Source organism: Dermochelys coriacea, chromosome 10 (assembly GCF_009764565.3).
Source record: "Dermochelys coriacea isolate rDerCor1 chromosome 10, rDerCor1.pri.v4, whole genome shotgun sequence".
Classification (NCBI taxonomy): Eukaryota; Metazoa; Chordata; order Testudines; family Dermochelyidae; genus Dermochelys; species Dermochelys coriacea.
Window position 1 is genome coordinate 23,934,895 of NC_050077.1, and position 19,058 is coordinate 23,953,952.

Consider the following 19,058-nt stretch of genomic DNA (forward strand, 5'->3'; position numbering starts at 1 on the left):
TATAAATAAAACTATTAGGATTTTGCAGGTGCTTTTTGGCATTCCTACAGCTCAAAGATTGCTCTGGTATTGAACTCTGAAGATTGTTTACTGTGTTTACTTCAGCCCATTTAGTTTTACTGTGAAGCTTTGTAAAGAAAGGTTTGCAATGGTCTGTCAAGTCCACAGTACCACCCTCCACACACATAGCGTGCCTAATCACTTGAGTAATGCTGTACATGGAAGGGAAAAATTCTTCCAGGCAGTCCCATGTTGATCAGCTGATGCTCTAAGTATGAAATTGATTACCCCTGTCTTAGCATGTACAACTATTGTACAAATGTTACTATTCATCCTTATTCAAGCCTCTTTTCAATCCAGCTAAAATATTTGATTGCATGATCTGCCTGACAAAGAATTCTATAGGCTGATGATACACTTTGTAGAGGAGTATTATAATTATTTGTTTTAAATATACCTGCCTTTTACTTTCTTTATGGACCTCTGGATTCTGTCCCCCTTCCTCCCCAAATCAAAACAAATCTTAAAAAAACAGAAGACAAAAAGTGACCTGGAACTAAAAACAGATCAACCAACCAAACCAAAACACTGCCTCCAAGCAGTTATTTTGACCCTGAAAAGAGAGGAGCCAGAGACACCATTAAGTCTCCTAGGAACTTTTCTATTGCTAATTGATTTTACATAGAGGACAGCATTCAGATCTTAGCAGCAGCATAAAACCTTAGGATAGATACAGTTGAAAAGATATTGGGCCAAATTCATCCAGCTTTGACTGGATCAATTTAAATTCTGAGTTATATCAGGGATAAATTTAGTCAAAGATTATTACATATAATCATTAAACCTTGAACTACTGTGCTCCCGTGTCATAACACTTATAGTGAAGTCAACCGTAATTACACTAATCACTCAGGGAAATGAAATAACTAGCAAGAAATTACTTACACATGAAATATGTACAACCAAAACATTAGATCAGACCATGAAACAAACAGAGGAAATTACAAAACACTGCGGCACAATGCTGTTATCACCTGACTGTACCTTAGTGTATTCAGCTCCTAGGCACTTAGCAAAAACCAGAGAAGCAAGGACATTCACAGCTGGGGACCGAGTAAAATATTTTAAGAATATGTTGTGTGTAAGGTTATTTTGATCACACCATGAAGCATGAGTGAGATTTCAGCAGCTCTCGTTCCCAGTAATATTGATCCAGCCAGTCACAGCCACAGCCTTAGTGAGGTGGAAGTGAACAGCAGTTTATATAAACCCTCAGGAATGCCACAGCACAAAATTCTGCTTATTTTCTGTAAGTGAAGAGTGTATGATGGGCGGCTGTTGAAGCCAATCTCTGGTTAGACTCTTTCTGGAACACACAATTCAGGATTTATTGTTTTTTTCCTCCTGCCTTTGGAGGTCCTCCAGAAATGACGTGGACTGGTGCAACACTATCTGGTGATTCTCCCCACCAATCCGGTTATGCATTTTAGATTATTTGAATGATTTAATCCAATGTGTAGCCAGCATGTGTAATCAAAGGCTATTTGTATAGAGCTTCTGCCATGCGTTGGAGGTGATTACTCTAGGGCATTTTTTTTGTGTGTGTTCTAGATGACGGTGTTAAAAAAAATAGAGGCCTTAGCCAGGAACACGGAATAAGCCTAAACCATATCTATTAGAAAAATAAGCAGTCAAAGTTTAAAGACGGCTGCATGTCTTAAGTTTGTACTGTGAGTTCACAGGCAGGTTCAAAGAATATTTTTTCAGTGACTGAACAGGGAGGGAGTTCTTTGCCCAGTGGCAGTAATCAGTTACCTTGACTGGCATAATATGCTTTCAAAATATTCTCACCTGTGTGAGCAATACATCTGAGCATTTACTGAAGCCGTATGGTATAAGGAGTGCTTTGTAGTTATTGCTTTTAGTGCTAATTCAAAGGGGAATTATAGTTGAACACATAAAACTGTGAAAAAATGTAAGCGATTTACTTGTATAATAAAACTCTCATCACTAGAAACGCTCAAGGAGTTTTGACTGCTCTATAAAGGCAGCCACAATAAAAAGAAATGCTTCCCAAGTAGAGTCACATCTTACCCTTCTCAAATTTTAAAAGTTTGCTTACTAAAAGAATGCAGATTGCACAAGCCCCATGTAGCTTGAGTGTAGTCTAAACATGAAAAATGATTTTCCTGTACTTGTTAATTTATATTACTTGAGGGGAAAAACAAACATGCATCCATTCAATTTCCTGTAAGAGAACAAGATAATCCCATGCATTCCATGTTATGAAGGGAGCAAATGCATGTTCATTACCTATACAGGATGCTATGTGGCCTGTGCAGATGTGATTATGCAGTATGTTTCATTTGCTCTATAGCTGTCACTCACAGCACCTCCAGTCCAACAATGTGACTCTAGAGAAAAGTATCAATTATGGGGTCCTTGCTGCCAGCCAGAGAGATGGAAGAACAGCAGCAGCAGCCGTGTGCTTCTATCAAAAGCTGTACGGAACTTGGAGGGAGGAGCACAGTTTGCAGGAGGTCCCAGGAAGTCAGTCTCTGTGCACATGGCTAGAATGTTAGCTGCAGTTGCAGCATCTCTGTAGCTTTTTTAGTAAAGAACCCTCTATTGTGGGGAACTTTCCTGGCTTCTGCACTACCCTGGTGAAATAGGCTAGTGAAAGGATCCGAGTCCTCGCTCCCAATTCCTTTACCCAGTGGCCTCCCTGCCCTTGAGGACTCCCCTTCCACTCTCCTGTCTGGCAGAGTCCTCGTAACCCTAACAAGGCTGGACTCAGGATTTCTGGGGGGGCTCGACCCCCAACCCTGCTGTGGTCACCTAGGACAGGGGCTAGGGTTTCCCCACTCCGGGGTACTCTCTCTGAACTGGGCACTTCTCTGACCCACTGACGATTACATACAAGTTAAAGCAAATGCAAGTTATTTAATCAATTAATTTTAAAAAAAATAAGGAAAAATGGGAAAGGTTAAAGGAAACACATCAACCCGCTCAGTGGCAGGGAACATCACAAACAGTGTCTCTGGAATGTCCGGGCAGTTCACAGTCTGTTCCTTGTAAGTCCCAGGCCTTCTTCTCAGGCCCTGGCTGTGCTGCAGGGATGCTGTGGGTTGGACACTTGCTCTGGTGGTGGCCACACGCTCTCAGGCTCTAAGTGGTAGGACCCTTCTTCCCAGTGTCGCCCCCACCCTGTCGGGGTTACGATCCAAGTCTGGCCTGCAGAGCCTCTTGGCTGAGGCGTCTCCCTGTGCTGGGCCCGCTGTCCAGGGTCCCCCTTGGTCCCCCCAGTTGCTCACCGGACTCAGCTCCGGACTGCTCCAGCCCCAGCTTCACCACTCTGTCTCTGCACTGCTGCTGCTGCTCTGCCTCCAGCTCCCTGGGCTGCTTCTTTGGCCCCTCTGCCTCTAGTTGCTGCAGCTCTGCTCCCAGGACAGGTCTGTTCTGCAGGCTGCTTCTGTGACTCTGCTCCCAGCACTGACCTGCTTCCTGGGCTGTTTTTATGGCCCCTCTGGCTCTGGTTGCTGCAGCTCTGCTCCCAGGACAGGGTCTGCTCTCTCTGGGCTGCTTTTCTGGTCCCTCTGCTCCCCAGCTTAGCTTGGGCCCCTGCTTTCTCCTTAGCTCGGCCCCACTGTGTCTGACCCAGGCAAATCCAGCTCACACGGAGGACGGGACTTCCCTGGCCTCTTGATTCTCTGGTTAGCCTGCCCACCCTGTCATTCAGGCTGACCTGGAGCATTGGCCTCTCCGCATTGTTCCTGGGGACTATCAGTCTCAGGATCCTGATTCCCCATCGACCCTTCCCCCTTTTTAATACTGGGAGCTAGCAACTAAAACACCCCCACTGAATATTAGTAAGGGTGCAACAGTCCCCTTACACATGGAATCATCTCCTGTTATTACCCAGAACATGGTACATAAAACAAAAACCACAATAACTAACCTAGATACTACCCATAAGTAGGGCCCTACCAAATGTACGCTGTGAAAACTGCGTCATGGACCATGAAGTTTGGTCTCCACCATGAAATCTGGTCTTTTGTATACTTTTACCCTATACTATACAGATGACACAGGGAAGACCAGCATTTCTCAAACTGGGGATCCCGACCTGTCAAGGTTCCTTCCCCACTCTGAACTCTAGGGTACAGATGTGGGGACCTGCATGAAAACCTCCTAAGCTTACTTTTATCAGCTTAGGTTAAAACTTCCCAAGGTACAAACTATTTTACCTTTTGTCCTTGGACTTCCACTGCCACCACCAAACATATGGGTTTATTTTTGAGAAAGCGTTGTTTGGAAACATCTTTCCCCCCCAAAATCCTCCCCAAAACCTTGCATCCCCCTGCCTGGGGAAGGCTTGATAAAAATCCTCACCAATTTGCATAGGTGATCACAGACCCAAACTCTTGGATCTTAAGAACAATGAAAAAAGCATTCAATTTCTTACAAGAATAATTTTAATATAAGAAAAGGTAAAAAGAATCACCTCTGTAAAATCAGGATGGTAAATACCTTACAGGGTCATTTGATTCAAAACACAGAGAATCCCTCTAGGCAAAACTTTAAGTTACAAAAAGACACAAAGACAGGAATATCCATTCTATTCAGCACAGCTTAATTTTCTCAGCCATTTAAAGAAATTAGAATCTAACGCATATCTAGTTAGATTACTTACTAAGTTCTAAGACTCCATTCCTGTTCTGTCCCCGCAAAAGCATCACACAGATAGACAGAAACCCTTTGTTTCTCCCCCCTCCAGCTTTGAAAGTATCTTGTCTCCTCATTGGTCATTGTGGTCAGGTGCCAGCGAGGTTATGCTAGCTTCTTAACCCTTTACAGGTGAAAGGGTTTTTCCTCTGGCCAGGAGGGATTTTAAAGGTGTTTACCCTTCCCTTTATTTTTATGACAGGACCTAAATGGAGGTTGTGGGGCCAGGGTGTTACAACATTATGGTAGGGGGGGCCGGGGTATTACCACCCTTACTTCTGCACTGCCTTCAAAGCTGGGTGGCTGGAGAGGGAGGCTGCTGAACAAGAGCCCAGCTCTGAAGGCAACAGCCCAGAAATAAGGATTGCAATACTATACCATGCCATCCTTATTTCTGCACTGCTCCTGGGGCAGTGCTGCCTTCCAGCCTGGACTCCCAGCCAGTAGCTGCCACTGTCTGGCTGCCCAACTGTGAAGGCAGTAGCACCAACAGCAGCAGTGCAGAAGTAAGGATGGCAATACCCCAAACCCCCTACAATAACCTTGCAACTCCCTCTGCCCCCATTACCCTCTTTTGGGTCAGGACCCTTACAGTTACAACACCGTGAAATGTCAGATTTAAATATCTTAAATCATGAAATTTAGGATTTTTAAAATCCTATGACCGTGAAATTGACCAAAATGCAACATGAATTTGGTAGGGCCCTACCCATAAGATAATACCATCAAACTTCAGAATTACATCGCCTTCCATGGCTTCCAGCTGATGTTAGAAGCCAATAGGAAATATGGCAGTGATCCAAGTGATATGGCCCCTCCTGTCTTGATGGGACCTTGGGCTCTGGGTATCACAGTGCTTCTCAACCTTTTTTCATTTGCCTACCGCTACAACATTTGGAGGTGTGGACCCCTTTGGATATGTTAGACAATCTGTGGACCTCCAGGGGTCTGTGGACCACAGGCTGAGAACCACTGGTGTGTAGGAAACCTCCTGCCTCCTTCCACCACCACCAGGACATTTAGGGTGAGAAGTGGAGTGTAAGAATACTAATACAAATAAAAGCAGCTTTTCAAGAGTCACAGGTTTGAACCATACCATCACACACTCAGGACTGAAAATGTTAGCACTTGTACACTAAGGTGTCAGAGTTCAACGTCTGCTGGTGTGTTTGTATATGCATTGTGAGCACACGTGAACATGCAACTGCTCCTGCACACACATGGAGGTAGGGTAGGAAATGGGGCCAGAGTCAGCATCTGGCCCTAATGTTCTCTTTGCTCATTGCAGGTGAAATTGAAGACAATGGGCTTTTCACAGGAGACTAAGAACACAGTTGTGGGATGGAGTCTGTCAAGCTTAGACATTTGTAAAACACGCACTGCCATATATTGGATCTGCTCATAGTAGCATTGCCCATAGTAGATAATAGTGGGCTCTGCTCTGTCCCTTCCACATCACAAAAAGCTCTGTGCTTTTAATAGAATATTTCACTCGAGCTGGAGGAGAGGGGGCAGGACAAGTCACTATTACAGCCTATAGGTTACAGTAGTGGCAATGCTTTGTTATCTGGGACTGTGGCCAGTGGAATTGCACTGTTCACATTTGGGCATATCCCCACCACTTCCCTGCTCCTTCCATAACCTCCCATGTGCTCACTCAGACTAAGTCACCACAGTGGACAAGGGGCTGCTGAGTCCCCCTGCTTCCTTTCCCTCACAAATACATTTCAAACTACCTTTCCCCTCCGGGGAGCTGTTTTTACGTTATCAGGGTGTGGTGCCTAGTCTACTCTGGGCTGCTTCAATTGCTTAGTAAAGCAGGCAGGAACCACTTGCTGAGCTAGCCTGAACCATCCCATCCACCTGCTCGTGAGACAAACAAGGAAAGGGCTGGTAGTCGGGTCTGGCTGGAAAGGCGCTATTGTGGCATGCCTCGCTCAGAGTCAAGCTGAGAATGCACAAGTCTAGATTCCATTTTAAGCAGAAACCCAGGACCCACCCAGGGATAAAGAATTATGAATTAGAATTATGAAGACATTTTTGCCTGATATTTTATGTGCTGAGGAGACTTGGACCAGATTTTTTATTTGCATTACACACTTTTTTAATTCAAAAATATTTTGAATGAATTGTAGTATGCACGAAAGTGAGATTAATATGCTGGACCAACATCACCCCAAACGTAGCACTGCTGGAGGCAAAGGAATTACACCCTAGTGAATTTGGCCCACTGGCACACAACCAGGCATAGCATGCAAAGAGCTACTGTAGAGACAGAAGCCGCAATACAAACATAGGAAAGGAGGACCCTGATAAGCAATGGCTGACCTCTAGAAGTAGTGTGTGTTTCTTTCCCTCAGATTCCTGTTACACCCATGCAGGCTGAAGTAATATTTTCGTTTGTGTTAAAGGTGAATAGTGATTTTAGTAGCCTGAGCGAGGTATAGTACTAAGAGGCTCTGTAAGATCTCACTCACAAACATCTGCTAAACCACTGGCAACATAGCTAGAAACCGGATCTTTTGTCAGAAGGAGGGAGAGCTCCTTGTAATATTAAAAACAACCCTAGCAGCATTGAGCACAGCTACAAATGGCTAAGGAGATTTTGCTGACATTGGAAACTATGCAAGTTCTACCTTTAGAACAACAACAATAGATCAGAAAAAAAAACTTTTGGACCTACTTCATTTGCTACATGGGAAGAATACGGATGTGGATTTTGTACAGAATGAATCACCATCCACTCAGCTTCATTAGGTCTTTTGCTCGGATTTCTATCCTGAGGGGGTAAAATAAGCTATATGTAGCTGGTAGCATTTTAAGCAGAAACCAGAAAAGCTCTGTGTTTTACTTCTGCACATTCAGGAGAGGGGTCAGGGTTATATATATCTGTATATATAACAATACAATCTTATCACTACGTTTTTCTTTTGTGGAATAGGTGGCTACAAAACTCATACTGATAGTGGTGTAAGTATATACAAGGTTACTTATATGGTGATTACTGAATTACAAAAGGAAATGCTAAAATGAGCAGGAGAGAGGTGCTACTCTTAGCTTCACTTCTTTTCAATACAATTTGCATTCTAGTCATAGAATCAGACTGTTTTGCTATAGGGAAAATCCTGCAATACTTTGCAAACAGACAAAGCCTCCCTAGAGATCAAAGTCTCTGGGCAGCCTCCTGCCATCCTGACAACAGCTATCCGTCCACATAGATCAGTTCTTGTCAGTTCCCAAACTTGTACCAGTTTAAACTAAATCAGTTTAAAGAACAAACCTTCAGTGATAATGACTCTTAAGCTAACTCATGTAAATCACTCAAACTGAAATAAGTAGCCACACATGGGGTTGCACTGATGTAATGACGTCAGTTTCTAAACTGTACAACTAATCAATACAACTCATGTGTAGGTAAGGCCTATGTGGCTTATTTTAGTTTAGTTTGACCTGGATTTGTCTGCTCTAAATATAAAAGTCTAAAAAAGTACAGTTTAACTGAAGGGTGTTTAAAACCCATTTGATTAAACTCATGCAAATCTCTGAGTGGCCACAGCAGTTTATATAACTTATTTTGGTCTGTACCCAACCTGCATAAGCCAGCTGTAAAAGAGATATTGACATCCAGGCAGGGGTTTGCACATGTTTAACTGAACTAGTTTTTAAACAGACTTCAAGTTAAACTGGTGGAACTGTTGTGTGAAGACAAGCCTGAGAAAAGGTAGGAGTTCTCAGAAACTTAGGGAGCTCTATCTGCATTGAAAATGTCTTTTACATCCCCAAAACATGCCTACTACCTCAGGAGAAATCCAGGCATTTTTTTCAGGGTTATCCAAGTCCTTATCAGCATCGCCATTTCCAAAGGTTATGAATGTGCTAAAACTACCAGCCTTATTTTGTTCATCTCATGCTATCAGATAATGGATAGCATGGAGTGGCAACTGTCGGATACCAGGCAGAGTGCCCCTCTGGCCACATCTGATCTCTCCAAGCACACACCCCCTCTAGGTCTCAGGCCGTCACCAGTCGTGGGATGGAATCATATGATTCTCTCTGTGTAGTCCCCAGTGTATCAACCATGACCACCCAAGCAAGTCTGACATTTCTTGAAGCTAACAGTTTCAAACTGAGAAAATGTAAAGTGACAGAATATCAGTGCAGTTATAGGTTAGTGATTTTTATAATGGGGATTCTTCTCAGGTAAGTGTCCTCATTTAAAGATTGGATGAATAATAATTGGCTTTGTACCAGTTCCTCATCTAATGTAATCTAAAGAGAACAAGATCAGATAAGTGGTACCTATGGCCATGTGGATTAATTTAGAGTGTAAAATTGGGCTAAGGGTTGCAAAAATCACTCACACTTGGCAGTCTCAGCCAAGGAGAGGCAAGGAGTCTAAATGGGCACCCAAGTTTACATATCCTCCCACCCCTAAAGACGGTCACCTCCAGATCCAAGGTGAGGCAACCTGAAGAAGATTGTACTGTCAATGCATGTGCTGTACCGGTTTTGTGAATAAAAAGGACTTCAATTACTAGTCACATTGATGCCTCAATAGAGATTATAAAAGTGTCAAGTAATGGATTGATCACACTGGCTATGAAGAGTTAGTATCAGTGAAATTAATGCACCATAATGCAATGGATGGAACGTGTTACCTTATCTATATTGAATCTGCCACTGTACAGGCGAGACAAAACTTTGACTTTTCCCTGCTGTTTTTCCTATTTTTATTATAGTTTAAATCAGAGAGCCTACAGGCTCTAGGGCATGAAGGATACTGTTATTGCAGGCGATCATGCTACTTTACAGTTTAAAATTATGCTGCTCTAACTGCACTGGCATCTGCCCTTTGGGGCTACTTCCATTTTAAAAAGGTTGGCTTTACACACAAGCTGCTTTTATTTTTGCTCTGCTCAGAGGGAAACTTCTGAATTCAGCTCCAGTGTGAAAGATTGAATGTGATTCATATGTTCTTGCACAAGGCATTGCTGAAACATTTGGAGTATGCAGTGGTTTTCAAGGGGCCAAACTGGGTCACTGTGCTAAGATTTTTGACACCATGACACGGGTAGAAATAAGGAAATCAGTGTAAGTTTGGAATGAAAATGGCAGCTTATCCATGTCTATGAGCACCTGTGCAACACTTCCACTGCTCAAGCTGCATCTTTTTGGTGTAGGAGCAAATTGGAGAATGGAGCAAAAGGGAGATAAATTCCTGTAAATTTATAACCCCATTAGTCTAACAAAGTCCTCTTTGAAACTGGCTTTAGACAGTATGACATTGATAGAAATTGTTTCCCAGAAAAGCTCTGTGTTTTACTTCTAAACATTCAGGAGAGGGGTCAGGATCTAGTCAAAGGAACTTACACCCCATTTTGTTTACAAAACTCACAGTCTGCAATTGGAAAGACATGGCTTGTTTTCAAGTAGACTTACCAGAGTGTTCTGGAGTTGCAGGAAATAACTGCAAATAAACGATATAGCTTTCTGAGATGCAATTATAGGGGCCTCCGCTTGACTATTCTGTGGGTGTTTGTTCTCATGTGTCCCTCAGAGGAAGGACAGACACTATCTTCAGTACTAAACCAACACAATATGGAACAAAGATACTTGGTTGCCTTAATTTAGGAGATTTATTATGGATTAACAACAAAGTGATGTCAGAAACTAGCCAGTTTTAATGAGAAGTTACACATTTTAAAAATAAAGAGTCTGAGAACCCTGAACAGTTCACTAGCCTTGTCATTTCCAGCAGCAACTTCTGCTGCGGTAGAGGAGATCAGCTTCAAAGAGGAATCTGTGGATTCCAACTCCCAGGCCTATAGGCCTCATGTTGCTGAGGGGCTTCTTTCCTGCTGATGGCCTGGGGTTAAGACAGTGCACATTCCATGATCATACTGACTTTTAAAAGGTTTATAGTTGATCCTGTAATCAGTGAGGCAATGTGACGTCAGAGCTAGGATAAACAAGGACAAAATAGAACCCAACGTTCTATTTAACAGCTATTGAACATTTTTATCAGTGACCTGGAAGAAAACAAAATAATCACTGGTGAAATTTGCAGATGACATAAAAATTTACCACCAGAGAGGTAAATAATGAAGAGGTCAGTTCTCTGATATGCAAGCCGGGCACAAGCAAGCAATATGCATTTTAATATGGCTGAATGCAAATGTATACATCTAGGAACAAAGAATGTAGGGTATACTTACAGGATGGGGGACTCTATCTTGGGAAGCAGTGACTCTGGAAAAGATTTGGGCTGGGGGGTGTCATAGTGGATAATCAGCTTCACTTGAGCTCCTGGTGCAGTGTTGTGACCAAAAGGGCTAGTGCAATCCTTCAGACACATAAGAAGGGGAATTTTGAGTAGCAGAGAGGTTATTTTACCTTTGTATTTGGCACTGGTGCATATGCTGCTGGAATATGGTATCAAGTTTTGGTGTCAACAGTTCACGAAGGATGTTGACAATTGGAGAGGGTTCAGAGAAGAGCCATGAGAATGTTTAAAGGATTAGAAAACATGCCTTATAATGAAGTATGAATGGTTAAGGGATGACTTGATTACAGTCTATAGGTACCTACATGGGCGGAAGATGATAATGGGCTTTTCAATCTAGCAGAGAAAGGCATGCCATGATGGAAGGGCTGGAAGTTGAAGTGAGACAAATTCAGACCAGAAATCAAGCATACCTTTTTTTATTGGCGAGGATATTTAAACATTGGAACAATGTTCTCAGACAGCATGTTTCTAGGTTCCTATGAGCACATTCTCCTCTGTTCTGGGCTCAGAGCTCCCATTAAATGGTGATCTTTACACAGAAAAGGGAAAAACTTATTTGCATAGGGATTCCTATCTCTGTTCATTATCCCTTTGAGAACAGTGGAAAATATTCTCCTTAGCTCATGGAAGCTGCTGTCCATATGTTGGGCTAATTTGCTGCTCATATATAGCTCAACACAAATGCGTACATATAAACTGAAGTAGGGAAGGGTAATAGTGTAGAATTCCAATGAAGTATATGGCGAGGCCTATAAAAATGCTCTGTTTTATTCAGACACTTCAAGAAATCTTCCAGACAGAAAATACAATCCTGTTGCTGGAGAGAGCTATAATGGCAAAGGAGTGCCCACTGAAAGTAGCTCAGACCCGCCTGGAGGGAAGAACAAGACGACCCAATGTAGAACTTTGCCGTGACATACCTCAATTTAAGTAAGTACATGCCCTGGTTCACATCTCTCAGGTAGTAGTTCTAGGGATGAATTTCAGATGGATTAACTCTGAGTTATTTCAATGAATGCAGAGCCCACAAAGAGAGAAGTCACACAATACTTCAAGATTAGAATGATGCTGGTTACATGATAATAATTAATTAAAATTGTAAGACCTGGAAGAAAGAGGTATAAATCCAGACAAAGTATGTCCAAATTCAAACGACAAGCCCAAACTTGAGATTCTGAGCATGTGCAATTCCCACTGAAATTCTCCTACCTTCAATGTGTTTCAGGTGGCTGGCATCTCTTGGGATTCAGTCCTATATTTGATTTCTGATTACTGAACTGTTTTGCAAACCTATTCAATAGGTAATAGTAGGTTTTCTCTTCAACGATTGCTTAATTTAAAAATGTTAAGTTTTAAATAACATTTATCTCTGGTAAGCCTGTATCTCTGTACCATACTAAAAGACTTATTAGAAATGATTGGTCCCCATCTAAAACTTAGCTGTACATAATAGCATGAGATCAGCTCTCTGCACTCTGAAGTAATTCTCCACTGCTTTTATATATTATCTAGTCACTTTAATGATCACCTTTTAAACAGATGCTCTGCATATGCAGTTACTTTTGTGCACAGTGTTTTCTGTGGTAACAGATTTGTGCAACCTAGGATATTTCCACACCTTTTGTAGAGGCTCGTGAGGCAATCCAAGTTTTCTCCTCTTCTCCTGCTCATTTGGAGCATACCATATATATGTTAAAAGTTTCCTGCTGAACTTCATCCAGTATGTAAAACCTTTAAATGTTACCATCAGAACATGCAGTCCTGGTTTTCTCAAGTAATGGTGTGATACCAACACTCAGTATTTCTCCAGTAGATAGAGAGTGCTCCAGACTCCAGCAGGAAGAATTTTGCAGATTTTTATTAAAAGCTGTGCAACAATGCCCATTTGATTTTAGTCCGAAGGAAAAAACACATGATGTATGCAGCAGCTTCATGTAGGATAAGCTGATTAATAATATGTGTAGTAGTTGGGCATAGGTATTTAGTTATTTTTTAAAAACTGTATTGTGTCAGATCACATAGCCTTTTTTTCAAACTGGGATGTAGTACTGAATCGTTCATTACACTCTCACCTTCACACTTTTCCCTCCAAGTTACTGACCCATAAATTGTGGAATATACTATATTTTTCCAACTGTACATGCCTCTTCAGACATTTGTATGGATGGCTTTGAAATTCTTCTGGGCATGTCCACATATTAGGCGGCTTAATCTTTATGAAATTCACAAATCTGAGATGGGGCTGGGGGAACTGCTTTGGCTCTAGAATTGGCTATTACCTCAGCAACATTTTCCTTTCTGCAGCTTCTGTCATATAAAACAAATTGCACTTTTACTACATGTACAGATAAGCTGCAGTCTCATTGGATCTGCCACTGTTTTGTATTTCCCCCTATAAGAAAAGCAGGTGAGCATAAATATTCACCTCTAGCTCAAATTGTGCCTTTACTCTGAGGCCTTGGGCGATTGCCAAGATAGCCCACAGCTATGATACCGATCTGCCATTTACCCGTACCTAGATGATAGGATCTCACTGCCTGTGCTTGCTCTTCCCCAGGCTAGTCTCCTGAAGGTCCCTTTCATCTCTTTTCAACTTATTGTGCCTTTTTTCTTTGCTGCTTCCTTGTACATGAAACCTTTTGATCTTCTGTAGCATTGAACCACCACTTTCTCCTTTAAATGATTCCTTAAACACACACCTTCAAAGTTTGCTGATCAAAGTCCACTAGAGAAAAATATTTATCAACCCTCCCTCTGCCCCCCAAAACCCTGCATCACTGAGACTGACCTCCAACTGGGCTTTGTGTATCTGAACTTCATGGGTTGCCTGAATTTGAACGTAAGGTCTAAATCGGGGCCAGACTGTGACAAATGTGCAAACTTCAGAGGACAAAATTCCGATAAGAGTCGAAGCCAGATTGTTTCAAAGCCCCATCAACTGGGTCATAGATTAAGAGCTTCACAATATTTGGTTTTCCAGACCCAGCAAAAGCAATTTAGGCCTGGTCTATACACAGATTTAGTATCAGTACAATTATTTTAGCTAAGAGTGTGGATTTTTAAAAAAAATACTCATACCAATACTATGCCTAGTGGATGCAATTATGGTATGAAGGTGCCTTATTACAGCATAGCTTTATTCCACTTCCGAATGATGCAGTCATGTGCATATTGATGCCAATTCTCATGCTCTTAGATTGTGTTTGGAGACATCAGAGATCGAGGAGTTGACCATCCATATGATACTCAATCCGGATTTCATCAGGAAGGTGGTCATGGATGAGAATCAGGACCGTGGCACGGTCAATGGAGAAGAATGTTGGAGCAATGACACAGCCCTGCTTGACACCAGGGCGAATGATAAATAGTTCAGTCTCTGAGCCATTGCACAGAATGGTGGCAGTCATCCCATCATGGATTAGTCTGATGATGGAAATGAATTTCTGTGGACAGCCAAACCTACACAGCACCTTCCATAGGGCATCATGATTGATAGAATCAAAGGCCTTGGTTAGATCGATGAATGTCATGAACAGTTCCTGGTGTTGCTCTTTACACTTCTCCTGAATCTGTCATTCCATGAAGTTATGCCTTTGGATGGCCTGAAGCCAGACTGTGATTCGGGGAGGAGTTCCTTGGCAAGGGGGAGAAGACGGTTTAGTAGGATCCGGGCAAAGATCTTCCTTGCAATGGAGAGGAGGGCAATACCTTTGTAGTTCCCGCACAAAGATTTGTCCCCTTTCCTGAATATTGTAACAAAGTCAGGTGGATTTTCTTTGCAGGTCCAGATTTTGTTGAGGAGCTGGCAAAGTTTGTGCTGGAGCATTGTTCCACCAGCTTTAAAAACCTCTGGGATGCTGTCTGGGCCTGGGGTGTCTTGTAATTTTTTTGTCTGGTGATGGCACGCTGGACTTCCTCAGAATATGGGGGATCAGCAAAGTGTTCCATTGCTGCGCAGCATGGAATAGACTTGATGGTGTCTTCAGAGACCGTGGATTCGCGATTTAGTAGGCTCTCAAAGTGTTCCTTCCAGCGTTGTTTAATGGCTACATTGTCATTGAGGAGGGTAGAGCCATCCTGGGAATGTAAGGGGGTTGGGCCTTTGGAGCTTGAAAGAAGGTTCTCAAGTCATCCTGATCTCTGAAACCCTGGATCTCAGAGGCCTTCTTTTGCTACCACTTATTTTTGATGTCACATAGCCTCCTTTGGACTTTGGCTTGATAAGTCGTGATAAGTCTCACATTTTCATTGGTTAGAGGAATCATTTTACGAGTTACAGATTGCAGTTCTAAACCCTTTTTGCAGATGGCTGTCACAGCCTGGGTCTCTCTCTCAACATTGGGAAAACCAAGGTACTCTACCAGCCCCCACCTAGATATACTATTCTTCGTACTCCACAAATCACCATCAGCAGAGAGCCCCTGGAGTAAATGTAGATCATTTTCCATATCTTGGCAGCCACCTCTCCCAAACAGCCATCACTGACACGGAAATTGAATACAGGATCTGCTGTGCCAGCACATTTTTTGAAAGACTACTTAAATGAGTCTTCAATGATAGGGATCTGCAAACAGGCACCGAGAGCTTGGTTTACAAGGCAGTTGTCATCCCCACCTTTTTCTATGGGTGTGGAACCTGGATAACCTACAGATGACAACTTAAGTGGCTGGAGTGGTTCCAGCAGCGCTGCCTCAGGAGGATTGTCAGGATCATCTGGGAAGACCGACGCACTAACATCAACGTTCTCTCTGCAGCCAACTTCACCAGTATAGAAGTGCAGGTCATGAAACACCATCTCCGCTGGGCTAGCCACTGTGTACATATGCCTGACACTCGCCTCCCGAAGCAAGTACTCTTCTCTCAATTAAGTCAAGGAAGAAGGGCTCGCGGAGGGCAGTGGAAGCACTTCAAAGAAATACTGAAAATACATATGAAAACGGGAGGCATCCACCCAACAAACTGGGAAGACTTGGCGCAGAACAGAACATAGAGGTGCCACACCATACACCAAGCCACAGCTTACTCTGAGGGGAACAGATGTGCTCATGAGACAGAGAAACAACAAAGGAGGAAAGAAAGGGCACAACACGCCAGCCAACAACTGTCTCCTCCAAGATTACACCTATCACTTCTGTGAGAAAATCTGCAGGGCATGAATTGGACTCCTCAGCCACTTAAAAACCCACCGGTGAACCCCCTTGGCAGATGTCATCCTTGCATCGAGGGATAGCCGAAGGATTTCATTTCCACAGTATAAGCTGAACAAGTATAAACACTTATATAATGATACAACAGTGTCCACCCTAGGTAGGCTGTGACACAAAGTCAGAGTCAAGCAGCCCTATCCTGCTTATTCCTACCTCGAGCATCCTGAACCGGAACCCAGGGTCCCCTACCAGCCCCTGACAGACTTGGGTGTGAAGAGAGGGTTTTCAGACTCCTGGGTACCAGGAATAGACTGACAGCCTGGCTGGGCTGAGAGTTCAGGGGCAGTGCTTTGCTTGGCCAGAGTGGAGTGCTGTTGTACTGATGCCCTATCTCACAGCAGGACATGGACTTCGTGATGAACTTGTCAGGGTTCTCCATGGTACTTGACCCTGCCTGCACCGAGGTTCTGAACTTTGATTTCCTGCCATGAAACATTCAGCCCCAACATGGGGACAGTGTCTTGAGACCTTGGAGGATGGGGCTGAAATTCTCTGACTTCTCCACAAGTAAAGCAGAGTTGTCAATGTCTTGGTCAGTGAACACTTTTTGATCAACCTGGAGGAGTTTCCAACAGGAGTAGCAGCAAGTTCTAATATCCAGCTGATACTCTACAGAATAGTACCAGGGTGCGAATGCATCCCTGTGGCACACCTGAGGTCATGCAGAAATGTAGCTGGGAACCAACGTACACTCTCATAGTGGCACCTGTGTGAAGATGAGCAGATTTAGAATGCCAGCTGCTTTTGCTGCAAGCCAACGTGCTGATCGGTCAGCTGAATCAAAAGCTGTTTTGATTTCTATACATGCCATGTGAAGCGGGGGGTTAAATTCTCAGTGCAGCTCAGTCAGGAGCTGAAGGATAAAAACAGTGCCAATTGTCAACAGCCCAGCTATGAAACCTGATTGCTGTGGCTGACTATGTCTCTTAAGGAGAGGCTGCATCCTGCTCAGCAAAGACCTTTCCAGAGCACAACAGCAATGAGATCAGTCTGTAACTGTCACACTCAATGTGAGATCTGTTGCCCTGGTACAGGGACATTATGAGGGCGCCTCTCTATTCTGCTGGTACTTTGCCTGATGCCCATGCTTTTAAGAACAGTTGAGGCAGGCCAATGCTCATTCGTTCGGAGGCATCTTTAAGTGACTCGACTGGAACACCCTGGGCTCCAGCAGCATATCCATTTAGTCCCTTTTGTATGACTTTTCACACAGAGGATTAACATTCATCCTTGGGTCCACAGCTCTGTGGGTTGCCAGGTCACGTAGCTCCGGAGAGCTGTCAGCAGGTCCGGATTCAGCATGCTTTCAGAATGTGTTTTCCATCTATGCCGGACCTCGTCCATCGATGAGCAGGGAGAGCCATCTGGTTTCATGATGGGGATGTTAGAAGGCTGTTCATGGCTGCCAGCCAGGTGCTTGATGGCTCTGTAGGCAGGATGCAGACTGATGTACTTTAGGCAGTCCTTGACTTTGTTGGCCAGGGATTTGATATAGATCATCCATTTATATTCTTGGACATATCCCTTCTTGCATGCATCTCCCCCCCCCACACACACACTTTTTTGCTACTATATCAGGCCACCTCAGAAAGCCAAGATTCTGTACTATAGAATCTTCCTGGATAGTAATTCCATGCTCTAATAATAAGAATATATCAGTAGAGATATTACCAACCACCTGACCAGGATGATGATAGTGACTGTGAAATGCACAGGGAGTTTAGAGAGGATATACAAATAAAAAACTCAGTTAAAATGGGGGATTTCAACTATCCCCATATTGACTGGGTACATGTCACCACAGGACGGGATGCAGAGAAAAAGTCTCTTGACACTTTAAATGACTACTTCTTGGAGCAGCTAGTCCTGGAACCCAAAAGAGGAAAGACAATTCTTGATTTAGTCCTAAGTGGAGCACAGGATCTGGTCCAAGTGGTGAATTTAGCTGGACCACTTGGTAATAGTGAACATAATATAATTAAATTTAACATCCTTGTGTTGAGTAAAACACCACTGCAGCCCAACACTGTAGCATTTATTTTCAGAAAGGGGGATTATGGAAAAATGAGGAAGTTAGTGAAACTGAAATTAAAAGGTACAGTGCCAAAAGTGAAATCCCTGCAAGTTGCTTGGACACTTTTTAAAGACACCATAATAGAGGCTCAACTTAAATGTATACCCCAAATTAAAAAAAACCAGAGAACTAAAAAAGTGCCACTGTGGCTAAACAACAAAGTAAAAGAAGCTGTCAGAGACAAAAAGGCATCCTTTAAAAAGAAGTTAAATCTTAGTGAGGAAAATAGAAAGGAGCATAAACTCTGGCAAATTAAGTGTAAAAATATAATTAGGAAGGCCAAAAAAGAAAATGAAGAACAACTAGCCAAAAACTCAAAAAGTAATAGCAACTTTTTTTAAGTACATCAGAAGCAGGAAGCCTGTTAAACAACCCGTGGGGCCACTGGACGATGGAGATGCTAAAGGAGCACTCAAGGACGATAAGGCCATTGAGGAGAAACTAAATTAATTCTTTGCATCAGTCTTCAAGGCTGAGCATGTGAGGGAGATTCCCAAACCTGAGCCATTCTTTTTAGGTGACAAATCTGAGGAACTGTCCCTGATTGAGGTATCATTAGAGGTGGTTTTGGAACAAATTGATCAACTAAACAGTAATAAGTCACCAGGACCAGATGGTATTCATCCAAGAGTTCTGAAGGAACTCAAATGTGAAATTGCAGAACTTCTAACTATAGTTTGTAACCGATCATTTAAAACAGCTTCTGTACCAAATGACTGGAGGATAGCTAATGTGATACCAATTTTTAAAAAGGGCTCCAGAACTG

General features: G+C 43.0%; 1 protein-coding gene across 1 annotated transcript in view; it reads left to right on the plus strand.

The window, feature by feature from the left end:
* The window catches only part of TEKT5 (tektin 5), a 56,010-nt gene that overhangs the window by 33,940 nt on the left and 3,012 nt on the right, over positions 1–19,058 (plus strand). Inside the window, exon 6 of the mRNA XM_038419982.2 lies at positions 11,787–11,941. Coding sequence (XP_038275910.1) covers positions 11,787–11,941 — 155 coding nt within the window. The remainder of the gene's footprint in view (positions 1–11,786; positions 11,942–19,058) is intronic.